The following is a 19,983-nucleotide window of genomic DNA, read 5'->3' on the forward strand; positions in this document are numbered from 1 at the left end:
ATTGCATTTCACTGGAAATCTAAGGAGACGTTACAACTGAGTGATTGGTATCTGAAATTGTGGGACTTTTTTCTACAAGACAAAGTTTCCACTAGTATCCAAGAAAGAAAGAAAGAAAGAAAGAAAGAAAGAAAGAAAGAAAGAAAGAAAGAAAGAGGAAAAAATACCATAGCGAAGCACGGGTAGCAGGCTAATAGTGAATAAATAGAAGACACTCTTGCCTCAATGGAAGCTGTTAACTATAATGACTCGTGAGCATCTGCACAGCTCTTGAGCACAGTGGTGGTCTTCGGGACACAATCTGGCTATTTATCAATGTCTGTGGTGTTACAGTCCCCTTTCGCATTTTGGTAGAAGCTGTCTTGATCCTAGGCAAGGCGCTATATAACTGTTTTAAACAATAAAATTAAATTGTGCTGAAGAATCCTCCAGCAATTTGTGACACATTTACCAGACCTGTGCTCTCTAAATTTTGTGGCACAGACGACAGACAGGAAGTACCTTTTATGAAATTTATTAAGAAAATAACCCTAATACTTTCAGCTAATCAATGGAGTATCACACGTATACACACACCAGAGAGCTAGGAAATAAAGAAATGAAGCAATCTTAAAGAGATTATTGACAAAAGAGGATGAAGCATTGATGAGGATGGGGTTTATAGCTACCTGTCCAGATGTGCAGACATGTGGACCAATGGGAGGCCTTGAGGGGCTTGTCTCAGGTGAAGACAAAAGATTACCTGGGGGTCCCAGGGGGTGTGACACCAGGAGGACCAAAACCTAGGTTTGACCAATGGAGTCCCAGAGGAGCAGAGTCTAGATTCACTGTAGGATTGGTGAGATTAGCTAGGTGCTAGATGGCTATACTGGACCTGGGTGAATGGGTTTGATGGCCACTGATGGTCCTGCCAAGGCAGGTTGAATAGGTTTCCAGGTTTAGACAAAAGGTGGGAAATAATAATAATAATAATAATAATAATAATAATAGATTGGATTTATACCCTGCCCTTCACTCGGAGTCTCAGAGCAGTTTACAATCTCCTTCCCTTCCTCTCCCCACAAAAGATACCCTGTGAGGTAGGTGGGGCTGAGAGAGCTCTTTCCAGAACTGTCCTGGAGAGAACAGCTCTGACAGAACTATGGCTTGCCCAAGGTCATCCAGCAGCTGCAAATGGAAGAGTGGGGAATCAAACCCGGTTCTCCCAGATTAGAGTCCACACATTTAACCCCTGATAGACATCAGGAAGGATTGTTAATAATTTGAATATTTGATTGTTTTATCTCGCTATCCTGCAGGAGGGAGCGGGAAGGACAGGTGTGGAGACAAAGGATTTCCACATAGACATAGGTATCATACAAAAGGACTACGTAAAGTTCTGGAGACAGAAGGGCTACTTGCCAGGTGGTCACTGATTAGCTTTTAGAAATGCAGATACTGTACCTGTTGGAACTTGCCATTGTTTCATATGCATACCTTGCTGGGTGGAGGGGGAGATTGGAGATTGTCTTGGAGGGCTGCCTTGTGCAATCTGAAATTGAAACCCTTTTGCAGAGCTGTGACTAGCTCTGTGTTTCAGGCCTGACTTTTGAGGGACTCTAATTCAGGTCAGGAGTGGGGTGCCCCTGCTGTTAGGGCTACCCTAGAGTAAGGCAGTGTCTCTGGGTAACAATTGTACACCATAAGAACTGTGGTGGGGATTATGGGACGTATGTGGACAAAAAGCCATGCAAGGCAGGGGCTAAAGCAGGGAAAGGAATTAAGTAAAAATTAGCAGGAAAAACTTTAGGATGTGGCCCTTTATCCCCATCTATTTTTCAGTCGATTCTGTCCTAAAGCACACTCACAAACATGCCATTTTATATATTAGCTCATCTTGAACGAGAATGCCTGTAAGTGGGCATTGTAGTCCCAATATGTCACCAAAACAGAGTTTATTATACTGGTGGCTGAGTGACACCACAGATTCAGTGCTGGCTTAGTAGAATCTGCTAGGTTAGGTGGAACAATTAGGAATCATAGAATGTTTCAGTATGGAACTAAGGAACAGCAGACAAGTTGGAGAACAGAAGTAGGGCTCCACTTCTCCATTCGTGGCTGCTAGAATTTTTTGGCCTAAGAAGAGCTGTGAAGGTTAAATAAACCATGTGCTGGTTTCTAATGAGTACTGAGTTCTCTTTCACTGGCAGAAATAGTCAGAATTTTGGTTAAATCAGTTCTCAACACCACTCACTTCGAAGAAAGTGTAGTTTTTTGAGACATTGAAGAATACCATACTGAACACAAACTTTGTTAGGACTGAAGGTAAAAGTGTAGGGATTGCAGATATATTGTGTTCAAGCAAAGGAACTAAAGATCAGGACCCAATCACCCCACAGCATTTGCCCACCAGAGACAATGGTCAACTACCCCCCCCCCACTAAGCACGTACCCCTCTACAGAAACAAGGCAAAACAACAGGTCCCTAAGACACATCAAAGCCTTTAGGCACATGCATGATTTTGAATGCTAACGTCATCCCAGAGGTGCTGATTGCGAGACAAAGAATGCGTGAAACTGCAAAGACATTGAGAGAAAAGGAAATACCATTTAGATGACTAGCACTCGGCCATTTGGTGATTAATTTAAATAACAAAACGTTTATAGCACATAATGAGATGACGGGTAAAAAACTTATCGAGGGTGTTACTAAATTGAAAGAAGGTGGTGTGTGAAGGGAACAGTGTACTCTGGTGTGGATAGTTAGGCTATAGTGTAAGTAGGGGAAAACAACTGAAAGTAAGATTTATTAGTAAAAGAGTAGACTTGAACTCTAAACATGTTTAAGTAAGAATAGTTATCTGTGTGCATTGTTAGATTAGAGGGCTAGAGTCTTCAGTGTTATAACAGGGTGTAGCAAGGAGGAGAAGAGTGTGCCCCCCCCCAAGACCTCCGAATACAGGGAGAGAGGAGGTTTACCTCTCGCTGTAGAGTTGTTCTCTATAGCACCCATAATCGGAGGCAACCCTTTCAACTTTTCTTTTCAGGTACAGAAGAAGATGGAGAGAAAAATAGTAGTAATTGAGGTAGAAATAAACTGTAGATTATGAGTTGTATTATGATTAACTATAAGATATGGGGAAGTTGGATGGGAATTATAAATGGGTAGGATAGGGGCATATGAAAAGAAGAGGGATTAAATGAGAGTAAAAATTGTAGGTTGTTGGAATAGTAACCTCAGGTGAATTTCTCTATATTTTGTTTGGTTATTATGATTGTTAAAAATGGAAAATGAGTATATCAATAAGAATAAGAACACAATAATGAATGTGTGTTTGTGGACTGATAGATATACTCAATAAAAAACTTAAATATAAAAAAAAGCCTTTAGGAAAACGAAAGCATTTTGTTTAACACCCCTTTTCCCCTCCTCCTTCCTTTATGGCAGGCAAACCATAAAATGCATACTGAGCCTGACATACTGCTCCCACAAGACCCCTCACCCCTTTGGCTTGTGAGGGTATTTGTTATGGAATGCACAGGTTAGAGAGGAGGCTCTAACATGTTCACATTTCACCCACTCATTATGCAAGTCATCAAAGTCCTTCCATTTAATCAAGTAGTATAGTCAGTTCCATTTTAACTTAGAATCGAGGATCTCTTCCACCTCCTGGTGGGGTTCACCATCTAGCATTAGAGGAGGCAGAGCAGCTGGACGAGGTCTCTACTTGTTCAGGCCCGGATCCCTTTTTAATAAACTGAAATTCAATACAGGGTGAATATGCCTCAGAGTCTGGGGTAAATCAAGTTCCACAGCCACTTTGTTCGGGACCCTCAACACCTTGAATGGGCCAATATACTTCCACCCCAATTTCCTCCCCGGTTGGAGCCCCTTCAGATTTTTTGTGCAGAGGTACACTGAGTCCAGTCCCCAGGTTGCAACTCCCATTCAGGAGCTCTCCCTTTATCAGCTTGCTTTTTGTAGTCCTCTTTCACCTTTCTCAGAGTCTCTTGAATCGTGGACCATCAATCCTTTAAGTCCTCCCACCATGATTGAAAATCTCCCAGTTTGGGCTCCTGAGTAGTCACCGTGGAGAGGGGGGGCCCCTTCATACCCATGCACAGTTTTAAAGGGGGAGAGGCCAGTGGCACTGTGCACTGAGTTATTATAACTGTATTCTGCATAAGGGAGGAGGTTGACCCAGTTGTCCGGCTGGTAATTGGTGAAGCACCAGAGGAATTGTTCTACCACTTGATTCACCCTCTCAGTTTGCCCGTCTGTCTTTCGGTGATAGGAGCTGCTGAGACCTTGTTCTACCCCCAACACCTGCAGCAGTTCCTTCCAGAACTTAGGAATGAACTGTGACCCCTGGTCCGAAATTATCTTGTGGGGGATGGAATGCAGCCTCACAATGTGGTGCATGAAAAGCTTGGCTAGTGATTTGGCCGAGGGCAGTTGTTTGCAAGGAATAAAATGTGCCTGTTTGGAGAACATGTCAACCACCACCCAAATCACTGTTTTACGTTTACTGGGTGGTATGTCAGTTATAAAGTCCATAGAAATCACTGCCCATGGTCTCTCTCGCATTTCAAGGGGTTATAAGGTCCCAAGGGGCTTTCCTGGCCTCTGTTTCCCCATTAGGCAGGTGTGGCAGGAACCCACATATTGGGAAATATCTGCCATCCTACAAAGCAATCAGAATTGCCTTTGAAGAAGGTGCAGGGTTTTCAGGTATCCAAAATGCCCTACCAGTTTATATTCATGCCCCAAAGTCAGGATTTCCCCACTAATGCTTTAGGCATGAACAGCCTCTCACCCCTGTACCAACAGCCATCTCCATTCAGCATCACTAAATTGTCAGTCTGAACGTCCTCCATGTTCCCCTCTGTAAAAGCTGTTTTAAATTTGCAAATCCAGGGTTCAACTTCAATGGGGTTTCTGCTTTCTCTCGGCTGCGAGTTACCACCGCCCCCCCCCCAACTGGGTGGGTGTGAACATTGAGTCTATGACTTCTTCCCTCTGGCTGTCATGTTGCGTGAGGCAGGATAGTGTGTCAGCCAGAGAGTTCGACTTCCCAGGGAGATGCTGGAGTGTAAACCAAAATTTAGAGAAAAACTCCACCCAGCAGAGCTGCTTGGCATTTAGGCACCTGGGCATGCGAATGCCTCCAGGTTTTTTTGGTCTGTCCACACTTCGAACGGCACCCTCACCTCCTCCAGGCAGTGCCTCCAGGTTGTAAGGGCCAGTATGATGGCAGCCGCCTCCTTAACCCAAACAGCCCAATTACGCTCTATAGGGGAGAACTTCTTAGACTCATATGCCAGGGGGTGGAGCTTTCCATCCTCCCCCATTGCAGGATTGCCCCTCCTATAGTCACATCAGAGGTGTCGACTTGTATCACAAAAGGCTCATTTTCGTCAGGGTGGTGTAAAATGGGCTCAGAGGTAAACAGCTCCTTGAGCCTTTCAAATGCCTGTTGACACTCCAGGGTCAAGTCCAGCTTGGTACTTGGCTTGCTACTGTTGGGACCCTTCCCCTTGGTTTTTAACAAGTCAGTAAGGGGCAAAACTACCTGGGCGAAGTTTGGGATGAATGCACAGTAGAAATTAGTGAACCCAAGGAATTATTGGAGCTGGCACCGAGTTCGATTAGTCTCCCACCCCACAATGGCCTACACTTTATGGGGGTCCATGCCCAGTCCCTCCCCTGAAATTGGATATCCCAGGAAATCCAGTTCATCCTTATGAAACTCACACTTGGAGAGCTTGACAAAGATGTTTGGAACACCTTCCTGGCCAACTTTACATGTGAGTCTTTATCCTTCGAATAGAGCAAGATATCATCCAGCTAAACTAGCACCCCCTTGAATAAATGCTTGTGTAGCACTTCATTGATTAAGTTTATAATAACCCTGGAGGGCCCCGCTAACCCAAATGGCAACACCAGGTAATCAAACTGTCCCAACGGGGTATTGAAAGCTGTTTTGTGCTCATCCTCCTTCCAAATGTGCACTTTGAAATAAGCATCTCATAAGTCAAGTCTGGTGAAAATGCGCCCCTGGGCAGCTTCCGCCAGGAGGTCTTTGATGAGCAGGAGGGGGTATGCATTTGACAGCTGCAGCCCACCATCCCTCTTCTTTCGGAAGAGGACGGGGCAGCAAAAGGGGAGGAGGCTGGGCAGATGAAACCCTGAGTAAGGTTATTATCTATAAACTTGTGCAGCTCCTCTTTATCAATTGGGCTCATTACGTGCAACTTCCCTTTGGGTATTTTGTGCCCTAGCAAAATCTCTATAGCACAGTCCAACTTTCAGTGGGGGGGATGCTCATCTGTCTCCTCCTCTTTGAACACTCTAGCCAAGTCTTTGTACTCAAGAGGGATGAGGTCTAGCTCTCCCTGCGCCAAGCAAACACGCTCTGGAACAGAGACTGGTGCCTCCATCACTCGGGATTCCACCCATGAGCTTTGCATCGAGGGTCTGAGAAGTGCAGGGCCCTGCCACCCCACTGAACATATGAATCATGATCTCGGACCCAGCGGTTGCGTAGCACCATTGAGAATTTTGCAGCAAGGTTAATAATGAATGGGTGTTGCTCCCAATGGGGCCCTATCCCCATCACCATGAGTATGGTTTGATACTTGCACACCTCCTTTATTGGTGACCTATCCATCTGGGTGAAGATTAAAGGTTCTGGCAATACTTGGATGGGTACTCCTCACCTGGTTACTAATGCTGAACTGATTAAGTCTCAGGCACCCCCAGAGTCAATCAGAGCTCTCACCCGTATCTGGGTGCCCCGCTCAGGGTTTATTACAGTCAAAGTTACATAGAACAAAGGGGTAGAGGTTCTCACCAAACTTGGCACATGGGACTTTCAAACCTGCCAGGTTGCACCCTTCACAGCAGGTCCCAATCTTTTCCCGCTGACGTGTTGGGCTCATCTTCGCTGGAGGAGGTGCCGTCAGACTCTCCCCGCTCCCCTGCTTGAAGCATTTTGAGTTGCTTCACCCATGCTGCTTGCGAGTTGGGCTTTTTCTTGGAGGTCTTGCGCTCACTCGCCTTCCCATCCCCACATCTTAGACACAGGCCCTTTTGCATCAGTCTCTGACGGCTTCTCTTATCTTGGGTTTTGTCCTCCATTGTTCTGCCACCGCTGCCCTCACAGAAGCCCAGGGCTGGTACATCCGCAAAAGGTTGGAGTGGTTCTCCACCTCACAGGCCACCTCTATCCACCCGTTCAGGGTTAGCAGGTTGCCCTGAGCCAGGGCCCAATCCAGAATTGAGTGGTTCAGCCTGCCCTGGTAGAACTCAATGAGTTCCTCCTCGAGCCACACCCGAAGCTTTGCAGTATATCTTTGAACTCGTCAGAGTACTTCCGCACCAAGCACCCAACCTGGGATAGACCTCTCAAGTGGATGTGTGCACTGTCTAGCTCCAGGGGGGTCCTCGTATTGGCGTCAGAGTGCCCACATGAAGGCATTCACATCTTGGAGCTCTGGGCCCCGGACATTGTGGACACCCATGAACCAGTTGACTTCCCGGTCCCGGAGGTGCAACCCAATAAAATTCACACAATGTTCGTCAGTGGCAAAAGTGGGGCCCCAATCGCATATGAACTTGCGCACCTGCAGCAGAAAAAATGCCAGCTTCTCCGGGGTGCTGTCAATAATTTCTTCCAGGGCCAGAGTCACCAGGGTTGCAGGTGGCCCAGCTGGCCTAGCCAGGCTAACAGGAATGGCTGGGGGTGCTGTGGGAGGAGGTAGGGGCACTCTCTAGCTCCATCTTGGGTGCCTCTCTAGCTCCATCTTGGGCCCATCCACTATTCCTGAACTCTTGCTGGGTGGCATCTATGATGATGCCTGGTATACCTAGCATCATGTTTTGCATCTCTTGCCTGATTTCTTCAGCCTCGCCTTTGACTTCCTTGCGGAGATGTTCAACTTCAGTGTCCTCCACAACATGGAGGCACTCCGGGTCATCCTGAAAGGATCGTCCGTAGCGCCTTTGGGCAGCATCATACGCAAACCTCTCAAACCTCAGATCAGGAGTCACCACCCAAGTGGGCTCTGCCCAGGTGGGGAATGGCACCCAGGAGTCTCTGGTCCATGCCCCACCTTCTGCACCTTTGGACTCTGCAGTTGTCACCGGGGCCACCGTGGTCCATTGCTCAGTCACGGTGCCATCCGCCACAGTTGTAGGGACTATCACGTCCTCTCCACTCATCACGGCTATGGTGCAGGAGGTCGAAGAAGGAAAAAGGAAGTCCTAACAATTTGTCAGGATCTTGGTGAAATCAGTTCTCAACACCACTCACTTCAAAGAAAGTTTAGTTTATTGAGACATTGAAGAATACCATACTGAACACAAGCTTTGTTAGGACTGAAGGTGAATGTGCGTGGATTGCAGATATATTGTATTCAAGCAAAGGCACTAAAAATCAGGACCCAATCACCCCACAGCATTTGCCCGCTAGAAACAACGGTCAGCTACCCCCTCAACTAAGCATGTACCCCTCTACAGAAACAAGGCAAAACAACAGGTCTCTGCGACACATCAAAGGCTTTAGGAAAATGAAAGCATTTGGTTTCACACCCCCTCCTCCTTCCTCTATGGCAGGCGAACCATAAAATGTATACTGAGCCTGACAGAAATCCCTTACTGCTGAATCCAACCCACTGTGACTTTGCCTGACATGTCAGAGAGATTGCTGCTCTATGTGTAGCAGGACAATCTATTGTTTATATTATCTCAGATAAGTCGGGTTGGGGTACCAGTCGCAAGTACTGACCTGTTGTGCTTGATGAGAAAATTAAATTGCCAGTGACGTTTTACAGATGAATCTGCAATGTATAAAGAGATCTATTTCTAAGGGACAGTTATCATCATCTATAATGAAAAACTTCTCTTCTAAATGAGCTATTTCTGCCTTGTCACTTTCAGGATAAAAATTGAAGAAGAGTATGCCAAAAACTTGTCTAAACTGTCTCAAAACTCATTGGCTTCCCAGGAAGAAGGGTGAGTGTGTATCCTTATCATAATGACATCCCATAGATTCTGTCATGGTACAAAACATGTTCATTTATTTAGAAATAATTTTCTGTGTTCTCCTTTTGCTGCTTTTTGTGTGAGGAGCCTTCCTATTTGGTTCAATTCCTCGGAAATCAGCATAAAAAAGAATTGGGTTGTGATGGAAGATTATTTAACTGGTTGAGACTGATAGAAAATGTTGCTCTGAAATTTTGTTGGCTTCCCACTGCATGTAGCTCACTGCAGAAAGATTTTGGTCCAGGAAGTGCACTTCCTCAGCAATTTGAAAAAGGAAGTGATGCTGTCCAGCCAAAAAACAAAGCAAAAAAAATGAGTTTGGTGTAGTAGTTAAGTGTGTGGACTCTAATCTGGGAGAACCGGGTTTGATTCCCCACTCCTCCACTTGCACCTGCTGGATGACCTTGGGCAAGCCATAGTTCTGGCACAGCTGTTCTTGAAAAAAAGCAGCTTCTGTCAGAGCTCTCTCAGCCCCACCTACCTCACAGGGTGTCTGTTGCGGGGAGGGGAAGGGAAAGGAGTTTGTAAGCCGCTCTGAGGCTCCTTTGGGTAGTGAAGGGTGAGGTATAAATCCAATCTCCTCCTCCTCCTCCTCCTCTTCTTCTTCTTCTTCTTCTTCTTCTTCTCCATAAAATACTCCTCTTCTTCTTCTTCTTCTTCTTCTTCTTCTTCTTCTTCTTCTCCATAAAATAGAAAGGCTGTTTCCACACAAATATTTTACTCCAGTTTGGCAACCAAACTGGTGTGAGGTTTTTTGGAGCATCCACACAATGTAATCCCCTAATCACAATAGTGTCATAACAATCATAATCAATCCCCTAATCACAATAGTGTCATAACAAACATAATCAATCTACAAGCTACTCTGAATTCCCAGCATTTATGTAACAAAAAACCCCTCTCTAGTTCTTTTTATTGTGGACGTATACCTTTCCTTTGTATCTCTGCAACAAGAAAAGGTCTAAAAACCTACTGATTTAATGAAACTTGGGGATTCAAAGGAGGTAGTAGACAGATTGTTATAAGATTATTGCACTGAACAGTTGCCTATTTTGAAAAGAAGAAAATCCCTCCGGTGACAGGCAGAGAAAGGGCGGGTTGAGGGCAAGGAAAATACAGGGGAAATTGCTCTGTCAACATTCCATTGCTGGTGTGAATGCTGCTGCCTTTGTGGCGGCAATGAAAGGGCGTGATCATATGCACAATTAGACCCACCATTGGCGCAAATTCCAGGCGGATTTAAAGGGCGCGAACAAACAACATCTGGGAAGCGCCCCACAGCCGTCAGCAACCCGTTCTGCTCCACCACAGAAGCGGAGTAAAATGACACTGGGGAAACTCCGGTAGTAAACGGATTGCGATGGGCCACAGACGGACTTTCCTGTGTCTGATCGCTCTAGCGCGCTCTCATGGCATCGGGATGGTCTGATCAGGCCATCCCAATTCCATGGCATTGTTTTTCCCCCCTTCGCGGTTTGCGCATCATTGCAAACTCCATAGGAAGCCCTCAGTGCGGAGATGCGATTAATCAATTCCTTGTTTAAGCGCATGGGAAACAAATGGCACATACTGAGTGATCAGACGTGGTTGCGTCTGATCACTCAGTAGCAGTCTGTGTTCGCAGCTTCCGAGGACTGTGTGATCGCGCAACTGCGGGTCAAATTCCTCCGGAGGAAATAGCCTCACTCCCCCCCCTTTTTTTTCTGGTGCATGTGACTGTGACCAAAGTTACAAGGAGCTTTCCTCTCCATGTGGAAGCACCCAAAGATATCCAAGAAGCCTCTGTAGTGCTCCAGAAGGCACTGAAGCCTCCTTCCATGATCCGCTGGTGTGGTGTAGTGATTCAGATGTTAAATTAGGATTTGATCCTTTCTCAGCAATGAAGCTGGCAGGTGACCTTAGGCCAGTCACTCTTTCTTAACCTCACCTACCTCACAAGATTGTTGAGAGGATAATCATGTGCACAGCTCTGAGCTTCTTGGAGGAAAGGCAGGATAAAAAATGTAAAATTGTGGGGAGGGGGGTTGAGGATTGCACTTGGTCAGACACAGCTGAAGAAAGGTGAGCCCCAATGGCCCTGCCGGGATCTCAGGGATCTGCCTTTGACTGGGCTGGTAAGTGTACAGATCCAAGAGGCATAAGCTATGCCTATTGCCTTCTCTTGTACCACCAGTCCCAGCAGTGCTGCCAGTGCCTTGGTTGTTTGGTTAGAGTTCTGGCCAAGCAAAGCGATCTGGTGTGCTCCTGTTGGGAAGCATGCTGGGGGATCTACCCCTTCTATGAACCTTTGGCCTGCTGCATGTGAAAGGCCACAAAATCTGCCCTATCATCATAATTGTCATTTATACATTTTAGAGTGTCCTTAGCCATTCCCCAACATTACCTCAGGCTCAAAAACAAGTTTGTGACAATAAGTCTGCGAGTCTTTTGGGTGCCATAGACCTCTTTGTTATTTATTTCTGTCTTTTATGTATTTACTCCATTTATACCCCACCCTTATCCCCATTGGGTCCTCAGAGTGGCTGACATTGTTCTCCCTTTCTCCATTTTATCCTCACCATAAGCCTGTGAGGTAGGTTAGGGAGTGTGTAACTGGCCCAAGGTCACCCGGCAAGCTTCCATTTCTTGTGATATTGGGTGTTTTCACACATGCCAAATAATGCCGTTTCAATCCACTTCAGTGACTGTTTCCGAGTGGATTTTGCCATTTCACACAGGCCATTTCCACATAAGCACTTGCCTCATTGTCAGTGTCCTCAAACATTTGAAGCACCTGAATGGTTCCTCACAAGATCCTGCATGCCAGGATTTGATCCACATGTTCCTCTCTCTTGCCCCCCATTTTCTAAATCCTTGATTTTAGCGAAGTTTCTTTTTGCATTGAGTCTTAACTCGCCATTTCCAAGTGTGGAATTCCTACATTCGAATCCCCCCCCCCCCCACCCAGACAAATCCACCATCTTTTAAAATAAATTCTTTTAAAAAACAAAACATTAATCGCATTGTAACGTTGCAGGCAGCACAACGTTATAGGAGGGGGGGAAACAACGTAAAACACCCATTTATACACCATTTCACTGAAAAGACAAATTATATACTTGAACAGGCTGTAGTAGCCAACTGACTATAAATCCATTCTCCTTGATAAACTTTCCTAATATCTTTTTCCAGTGATAGCTATTTAAAGAGCCAAGCAGGTGAAGAGAGAGTGCCTTGTTTAAAAAGTTGAGCAGCTTCCTCCATGAAGCCTTTGTTAGTGCAGTGGTCAGTGTGTCAGTCTCATGACACAAAGCTTGTGAGTTCAAATCTCAGGGGGAGAAATATATATATATTTTTAATTGACATTTTTTTAGAAAGCAACACCATCTTTCTCTGGGCTAATGTTGCTGTCAGCATAAATAATTACAATTCCCTGATGTTATTGTACAAAGTGTGTGTTCAAAGATGTTGAAAATGAGCAGTTCTCTGTGGATCATTATTTTCACAGACAAAAACATTAACCCTGAGAAAGATTGGTGTTGCTTTTTGAAAAATGCCCAATTTTAAAAAAATATCCCCCCCCGAGGTTTGAACTCACAAGCTTTGTGTCATGAGACTGACACACCAACCACAGCACTAACAAAGGCGCCATGTGTAAGAAACTGCTCAACCTTTTAGTTGAGCAGAGGAGCCAGTATAAACAAGGCCCTCCTCTCCCCCACCTGCTTGGCTCTTTAAATATCTGTCTCTGGAAAAAGGTATTAGGCAAGTTTAGGAGATCCAGGTGGATAAATGAGCACTGGTGGGTGGGTCTTGCTCCCCCCCCCAGTATTCTACCGTGTCCCTCCCCCCAATAATGTTGCAACACAAATGCAAAGGACCAAGAAAAAAATAAGGGCTATGGCACCGTGTTGCATGATGGGAGGCTGAAAACAGGGAGTAGAAATGTGTGATGGAAGGAGAGTGGCTACAACCCGAACTTAATGTGGAACAGGAGAAGCGGGGCAAATGCTGACAAATGGTAGTATTGCGGAACCTCTCCAGCAGATCCAGCTTCAAAATGCCGATAAATGAAGGCAAGGCCATAATGCAGAAACAGCCACAGTAAAATCCAGTTGCAAATTGCATTGGAAGTGGATTGAAAGTGCATTATTTAATGTATGTGAAATTGTTCATGACACATGACTAAAAACATTATTTGTTTTAGGAGGTTTGTTTTCTTCTATTATCTGAACAATGGTGAAATCCTAAGCAGAGTTATACTCGTTTAATATAACCTATTGACTTAAAAGAATCTATATATCTAATACCCAAGTCGCCCCGTCTGTGCGGATCGCTAAATCCGCGCTCCGGGGCGACCTGGGGGGCAGGGAGAGTTTTGTGCACTCTTGGGGCAGTCCCCAGGGGTGCACAAAAATCTAAAAACTAAAAAAAAATATCGGGGGGATATTTAAATCCCCCCGAAAGTGTCAGAGCGTCCGTGCGCATGCGCACGGAATGCTCTGCGGAGGCCGCCGCCGCTGCTGCCATTTGGAAGGCGAGTGGCGAGCAGGGGGGGCAGAGCTCGCCGCTCGGCCCTCGGCTCGGAGCCGGTGTGGGGGGGTGGGGGGTGGGGAGAGTAGCGAGGGGTGACGGCACGGCTTCCCTCCCTTCCTCCCTCCCTCCCCTTCCGAAGCCGGAGAGCTGCTGCCGGTCACACAGGGCAGTGGGCGGGCGGCGGGAGAACGGCACGGCTTCCCTCCCTGCCTCCTGGCCCGGCCGGAGTCCCTCGCAAGTCCCACAGAGCGGGAGAGAGGCAGCCAAGCGCAACGGTTCTCGCGCCGCCCCTTCAGGCCTCCGAGGGTCTGTTCTTGGGGGGGGGAGACAGAGAACGAAGGGGGGAAAGAGAGAGACTTCCCCCCCCCCGCGAGTATCGCGGGTCCTCCCCTTGTATAATTCTATTTAGGATTCTATTGCAAATCAGTTATATTCATTGTGTTATGTAAGTTGTTTTTAATGCCTTGACATTCATATCTGACTTTTTAAAAATCTGGCCAGAGGCCCTGTATTTAGCTAAAACCATTAACAATTTCTTGCTAGTAATAGTCTTTAAGGAGCTGTGGTGGCTCAAGTGGTTAAGACGCTGAACTGCAGGCTGTGGAAGGTCAGTAGTTCAGCAGTTCGAGACCTGGGTGCCGCAAGACGGGGTGAGCTCCCGTCTCTAGTTCCACCTCCTGCCAACCTAGCAGTTCGAAAGCAAGAAATTGCAAGTAGATAAATAGGTACCACTTTGGTGGGAAGGTAACAGCGTTCCGTGCGCCTTGGTGTTTAGTCATGCCGGCCACATGACCACGGAAACGTCTTCGGACAGCGCTGGCTCTTTGGCTTTGAAACGGAGATGAGCACCGCAACCCTAGAGTCGGATTCAACTGGCTTTCGAGCAAGGGAACCTTTACCTTTAATAGTCTTTAACTTAAGGAGTAATGAGAAATTGTTGGTGAAACCACTGGCTTTTTTGGACTCAATTCATAAATTATGCTTCATTTCATAAAGTGGCCTTTTATCTACAAAAAGTGTACCCATGCCCTTTTATCTATTTATTTATTCATTAAATTGGATTTGCTAGGCTGCCCTTCCCTACAAGTAGGGCTCAGAGTGACTTACAAGATAGCATACAATAAATAGTATAAGTTAAAATTAGCATTAAACCTCCCTAAAAAACAAGTCAATACATAAACAACATACATTACAAGATGGCGGAAAGTGAAAAATTCAGCTCCCCATCCTCCGGGGGGGGGGGTTACGAGGGATGGGGGGGATATCTGAGAGTGCCAGATGTCATACTTGTCCATTGCTGTCCTCAACCGAAGGCCTGGCAGAACATTTTTGCATTACATGCCCTATGGAAAGGTAACAACTCCCGCAGGGCATGTATGTTTTCCAGCAGAGAAAACTCAGTAGTTTCAGAAATCATTAGTTTTACTCTACTGAATAATTACAATTACAAACAAGAATGCCGGTACAAATGTCAATGGTTTCTTGCCAATGAATGGTAATTATAACTCTAAACAGCAGCAAGGTGTACTTTGCGAATTCCATAGTGGGTGGAAAATGAGATTTCTCAGGAGATACCCATGATTATCTCATCTACGAATGTGAAAATGAATTTGATCCTGGAGAGAGAAATTATGTAAAGCAGTATAAAATGTTATGCTTCAGTTCCTTTCTCTGAGTTTTTTTCTCCCTCTTACATGCTGTATGTATATGGAATTATTTTGCTAATAGGGATGCATACAGTAATGATTCTTCTTGAGAATCCTATGCTAATAAGTAAATCAGGTGCACTGTATTTTGTATTTTTCAGGACTCTTGGTGAGGCTTGGTCTCAGCTGAAGAAAAGCCTGGCTGATGAGGCAGAGGTTCACCTCAAGTTTTCTTCCAAAGTAATTGCTAAGTTCACAAAGAATCTTTATTGTGGAGCTGAGATAGGATGGATATATTTTCTGTAAACTTTAAGCTATGTCAATCTATCTATCTTTAAGCATTTCTGCTTAAAAAGCATGTCATTCCAAGATCAATAGCTTGGAAAGACATCTAAAGAGGAAGAAAACATTAACAATTTTGGAATTTCTCATGGGTCCTTTATGAGTACATGCCCCCTGATAGGAACAAGCTGTGCAAGGAGCTGATAAGTGTAAATATTATTTGTGGTCTGTGTGCAGTCCCACACATGGGTTCTGCGGTGACTGGAAAAAAGCCCATAGAACAAAACCCACGGTTAGATCTGAGGATGCAGCAGAGAGCTCTCCTCTCTTACCTTTGCCTTCCCAGTCTTTGGAGATTGATTACCTAAATGTGGCCTCTCCGGGGGATACCACAGACTGCCACAAGGAAGAACAGGAGCAGCCCTCCTGCTCTGATAACACCTAAGGTGACAAAGGAAGGAAAATGGGGAAGAATTGTAGAGGGATCCCTGGAGGCAACTTTTTACAGCCATTTGGTCTACATTCTGTTCATACATTCTTTTATTATTCTATATGCTAATTTGCTGCGATTCACAGGTCTTAAAAACTGCCTTAATCCAGTCTTAGCTATATCTATTGCTCAGTTACTTATACATCTTGACTCTAATTAGCCCTTACAGGCAGGACTGGGAGATCTGTAACTGCTACTGGTAGTCCTCATATTGGGTATATTTGCCAGTTAGCTCTACTAGTTGGTCTGAGGCTTTGCGAAGACCACTAGAAGCGGTGATGACTGGGCAGGGGATTCCAGTGCTCCTGGGAAGGTACAGCGGTGGGACCAGGCATGAAAGGGAAGGGGACAGAGAAGTAGAGTAGCTCGGCCCCCTTCCAGCCAGTGCCCCATCCTGAAGGTTGCAGGTAGTGGAGCTAGGTTGAATGACCCATCTCCGACACTGGTGTTGTGTAATGCCAGGTCTATAAATAATAAGACCATGGTCTTTTGGGATTTTCTGCTTGAGCAGAATGCAGACCTGTTGTGCATGACCGAGACCTGGGTTCAAGATGGGGAGACAGTAGGTCTCTCCCAATCATGGACTAGGGGGCGGGGGGGAGGAGTGGCTCTGTTCATTCGGGAGTTCATCCTTGGTGAAGTGGTTAAGTGCACAGACTCTAATCTAGGAGAACCAGGTTTGATTCCCCACTCCTCCACTTGCAGCTGCTGAATGACCTTCGGCAAGCCATAGTTCTGTCAGAGCTGTCCTTGAAAGGGCAGTCCTTGAAAGAGCTCTCTCAGTCCCACCTACCTCACAGGGTGTCTGTTGTGGGGAGGGGAAGGGAAGGGAGATTGTAAGCCGCTCTGAGACTCCGAGTGAAAGACGGGGTATAATTCCAATCTCTTCCTCCTCCTCCTCCTTGAGGGGGCTACCACCACCAAAGTTCACAGGCATAGAGTGTACTGGCCTGGTGTGGGAAGCCAGGGAGAGTTTGGCTATTTGGTTGGCGTATCATCCACCCAACGCACCGGCCAAAAGCCTACTGTCCCTGGTGGAGGCCTGTTATGAAAGTAAGTCCCCAGTATGTAAGTGTTTGCATTTATTTTGAATTGTCATCTTGTAAGTACTTTCTGGATTGTTATCCAAGTCATGAAGTGCTTTACCTAACAAGCACCTGTAGTATGATAGCTAGCAGCTGGGAACTGTCAAAGTAATTGGTTGACAGTAGACCATCTACAGCTCAAATGTCAGTCTTGCAGCTGAATAGATCTTCAGCTCAGATAGATCAATTAATTGATCATTCTGATTGGTCACTCAATTAGGGAACTGACAGCTGAGCTAGCCTATAGGGCAAGATTGAAGAAGGTAGCACTACACAGAGGAACAACACATGATGCTATACAGAAGAACACAACACATCAGGAAGAGCATGTGAAGCTGGAAGGAGGGTCTTCTCACTCTTCAGGACTTTCAGGACTTGCATCATTGCGGCTGGGAAGACTGCTACTCAAGACATCTGCTTTGGAGCTGTAAGCTGCTCAGGGTCAGTGTCTAGAGGCTAGTTAGGTTTATTGTTTCGTCTTTGTCTCATTCGACACTTCTTTGCCCTACTTGTATGATTTTATGTATGTTTATCTTTTGTAAATAAATTTCTAAATTCTGGCAATAGTTCCCCAGGAGGGAATGGCTGGTTTGGAAGGTAGAGTCTATGCCATTGAACCTGTCTGAGGTCCCACCCCTCCTCAAACCTCACCCTTTCCAGGCTCCACCCCTCAAATATCTAGGAAATTCCCAACATGGAGTTGGCAACCCTATCTCCTTCCCAGCCAACCATCAACCTCCTGTTATCTGCCACTGATTTCAGATTTCTATCTCCTCCCCCCACCCTCCTGGAAAGCAGTTGTAATTCTGAGCAATCTCCAGCCTCGCCTGGAGATTGGCAACAACAGTTCCCCAGGAGGGCATGGCTGTTTTGGAGGGTGGAATCTATGGCACTATACCTGTCTGAGGTCCCACCCCTCCTCAACCCTCACCCTCTCCAGGCTCCATCCCTCAAAGTTCCCAACCTGGAGCTGGCAACCCTAGTCAGGACTGGCCTCAAAGAGTTCTGCACAAAGGCCTGGAGTGGGCTTCATTCCTTTGTCTTTTTACTGACAGAACCAAGCTTGGTTGCCTAGCAACAGCCACTGAGGGAAAAGTTAGTCCCACAGGAGCCAAGCAGAAGTGTCTTCATCAGGAAAGACAGCCATTTGGCAGTTACTCTGACAGGGAACAGTGGCTGAGGTGGCAGTGGGCTGGGAAGAGGAGTGGACCCAGCACCCAGCCAATAGCACATGATTCCTCTTGAGTGGCGGTTGGTGGGCCAATGGTTGATGGAGCACACTGCACAGCCAATGGGACAGCTGGAAATGGCCAATACGTAAGGGCATTATTATATTAAGATTATACTTGATAAAATCACAACACAAATTTGTTGCATGTGAATATGATATGTTTTAATCCTAAAATAACAGTATAAAATATAGGTAATACCTGTTCATTCTCATAAATGGATATGAATGGTTATCCACAATTATAAATATCTATGGCACTTTACATGGTATTTTCCCATATGGGCTTCTTTACGTGTGGGCTTTTTTCTGTGTGGGCTTTTTGGTGTGTGCGCTTTTTTCCATGTGTGCTTATTTCCCTGTGGGCTTTTTTCCTGTGAGCATTTATAACCATGGGGTTTTTTCTGTGGGCTTTTTTTCCTGTGGGCTTTTTTATAGAACCGTGTTCTGCACCAGCTCTCAATCCCAACCTTGGAGAACTTCAAGAGCTAGCCTCTGGCTTTTGTCACATTTTCTTCCTGCACTCTGGGGAGCAGGTTAGAGTCCGCACACTTAACCACTACACCAAACCACTACACCAAACTCTTCGGACTCGCACTCTCCTCGAGCCTACCAGGAATGTTACAGATCCCCATTGCGCTCTTCGTACCATGATCAGGATCGATATTCATGGCCTCGTTCACCATGTAGGTTGGAGGACTTGATAGTTCGTCTGCCTCAGGTTCCACATCCTCTAATTTTGGGTCCTCCGGATGCCCTCATCATCATAAAATTGCCTGCAGCTCCTCCAACTTCCACCATCACTGCCCCTGTAGGTCTCCAGTTGAGCTGCCCTCTCACACAATGATTGGCCATCTGACTCTGACACCTACCATTCCACTGGACAACCATCTTGGCTCCCCCGCCTGTCGGGACCCAGGGCTCGGACTCAGAAGCGGATGACTCACTTCATACCTCTCTGGATTCGGACATCATCTAACCTTGTTCACTCTCACCGTCAGAGGGGTCCAAGGCCTACCTTGAACTGATGACTTGTATGGCTACCACTTTGAATATCTAGCTAACTAGCGATGCACCAACTGTCATGGACCTTCCGCTGGTATTCCTATTTCCCATGCTCCCAGTTCATCTAGAGGCCCTGTGTGAGGCATGGGATAAACCTGCTTCTTTTCCACGGACCTCAAAGCACTTTGACTCCCTCTGTTGAGTTCAACTGTCAGATCAGAAGTTTCTTTTCTCTCACCCGGCTCATAGTGCACTCGGCCTCTAAGTCCAAACAAGCATGACATCCTGCACCCCCAGAATGTGAAGGTTGAAAGCTGGACACCCTGGGGCAGAAAATGTAATCCTTTACTACTACCAAAACCAAGATGCATAACTACTTGGCATACCTCTTGGTTTATTCTTTGCACATGATCAGCCAACTATCCCCTTTAGTGACAGAACTACCAGAGACCTCTCAAAAGACTGTCACTACTCTGATCAATGAGCTGTCCAGACTGGCAAAGAACTCCAAACCCTCCTTGCCAAGAGCCATAGAGAGAGTTCCCCCATCCCAACATCACAGGGGATTCTACTCCCACTACTTCATTGTCCCAAAACGGGACTGGGGCAAACGCTCAATAATGGAACTGTGGCAACTCAACTGCTGCATCCCCCACAAAAAATTCTGGATGATTACCCTTCAAGCTATCCTTCCTCTGCTTCCCGAC

The 19,983-nt window shown here is 46.1% G+C and overlaps 1 protein-coding gene across 1 annotated transcript in view; it reads left to right on the forward strand.

Moving 5' to 3' along the window:
- GAS7 (growth arrest specific 7) overlaps positions 1-19,983 on the forward strand; it is a 251,864-nt gene that overhangs the window by 192,237 nt on the left and 39,644 nt on the right. The window contains exons 8-9 of the mRNA XM_015414339.1: positions 8,921-8,995; positions 15,348-15,426. Of these exons, the coding sequence (XP_015269825.1) occupies positions 8,921-8,995; positions 15,348-15,426 (154 nt within the window). The remainder of the gene's footprint in view (positions 1-8,920; positions 8,996-15,347; positions 15,427-19,983) is intronic.

The sequence above is a fragment of the Gekko japonicus genome, unplaced genomic scaffold (genome assembly GCF_001447785.1).
Source record: "Gekko japonicus isolate JY-2015 unplaced genomic scaffold, Gekko_japonicus_V1.1 scaffold152, whole genome shotgun sequence".
In the NCBI taxonomy this organism is placed as follows: Eukaryota; Metazoa; Chordata; class Lepidosauria; order Squamata; family Gekkonidae; genus Gekko; species Gekko japonicus.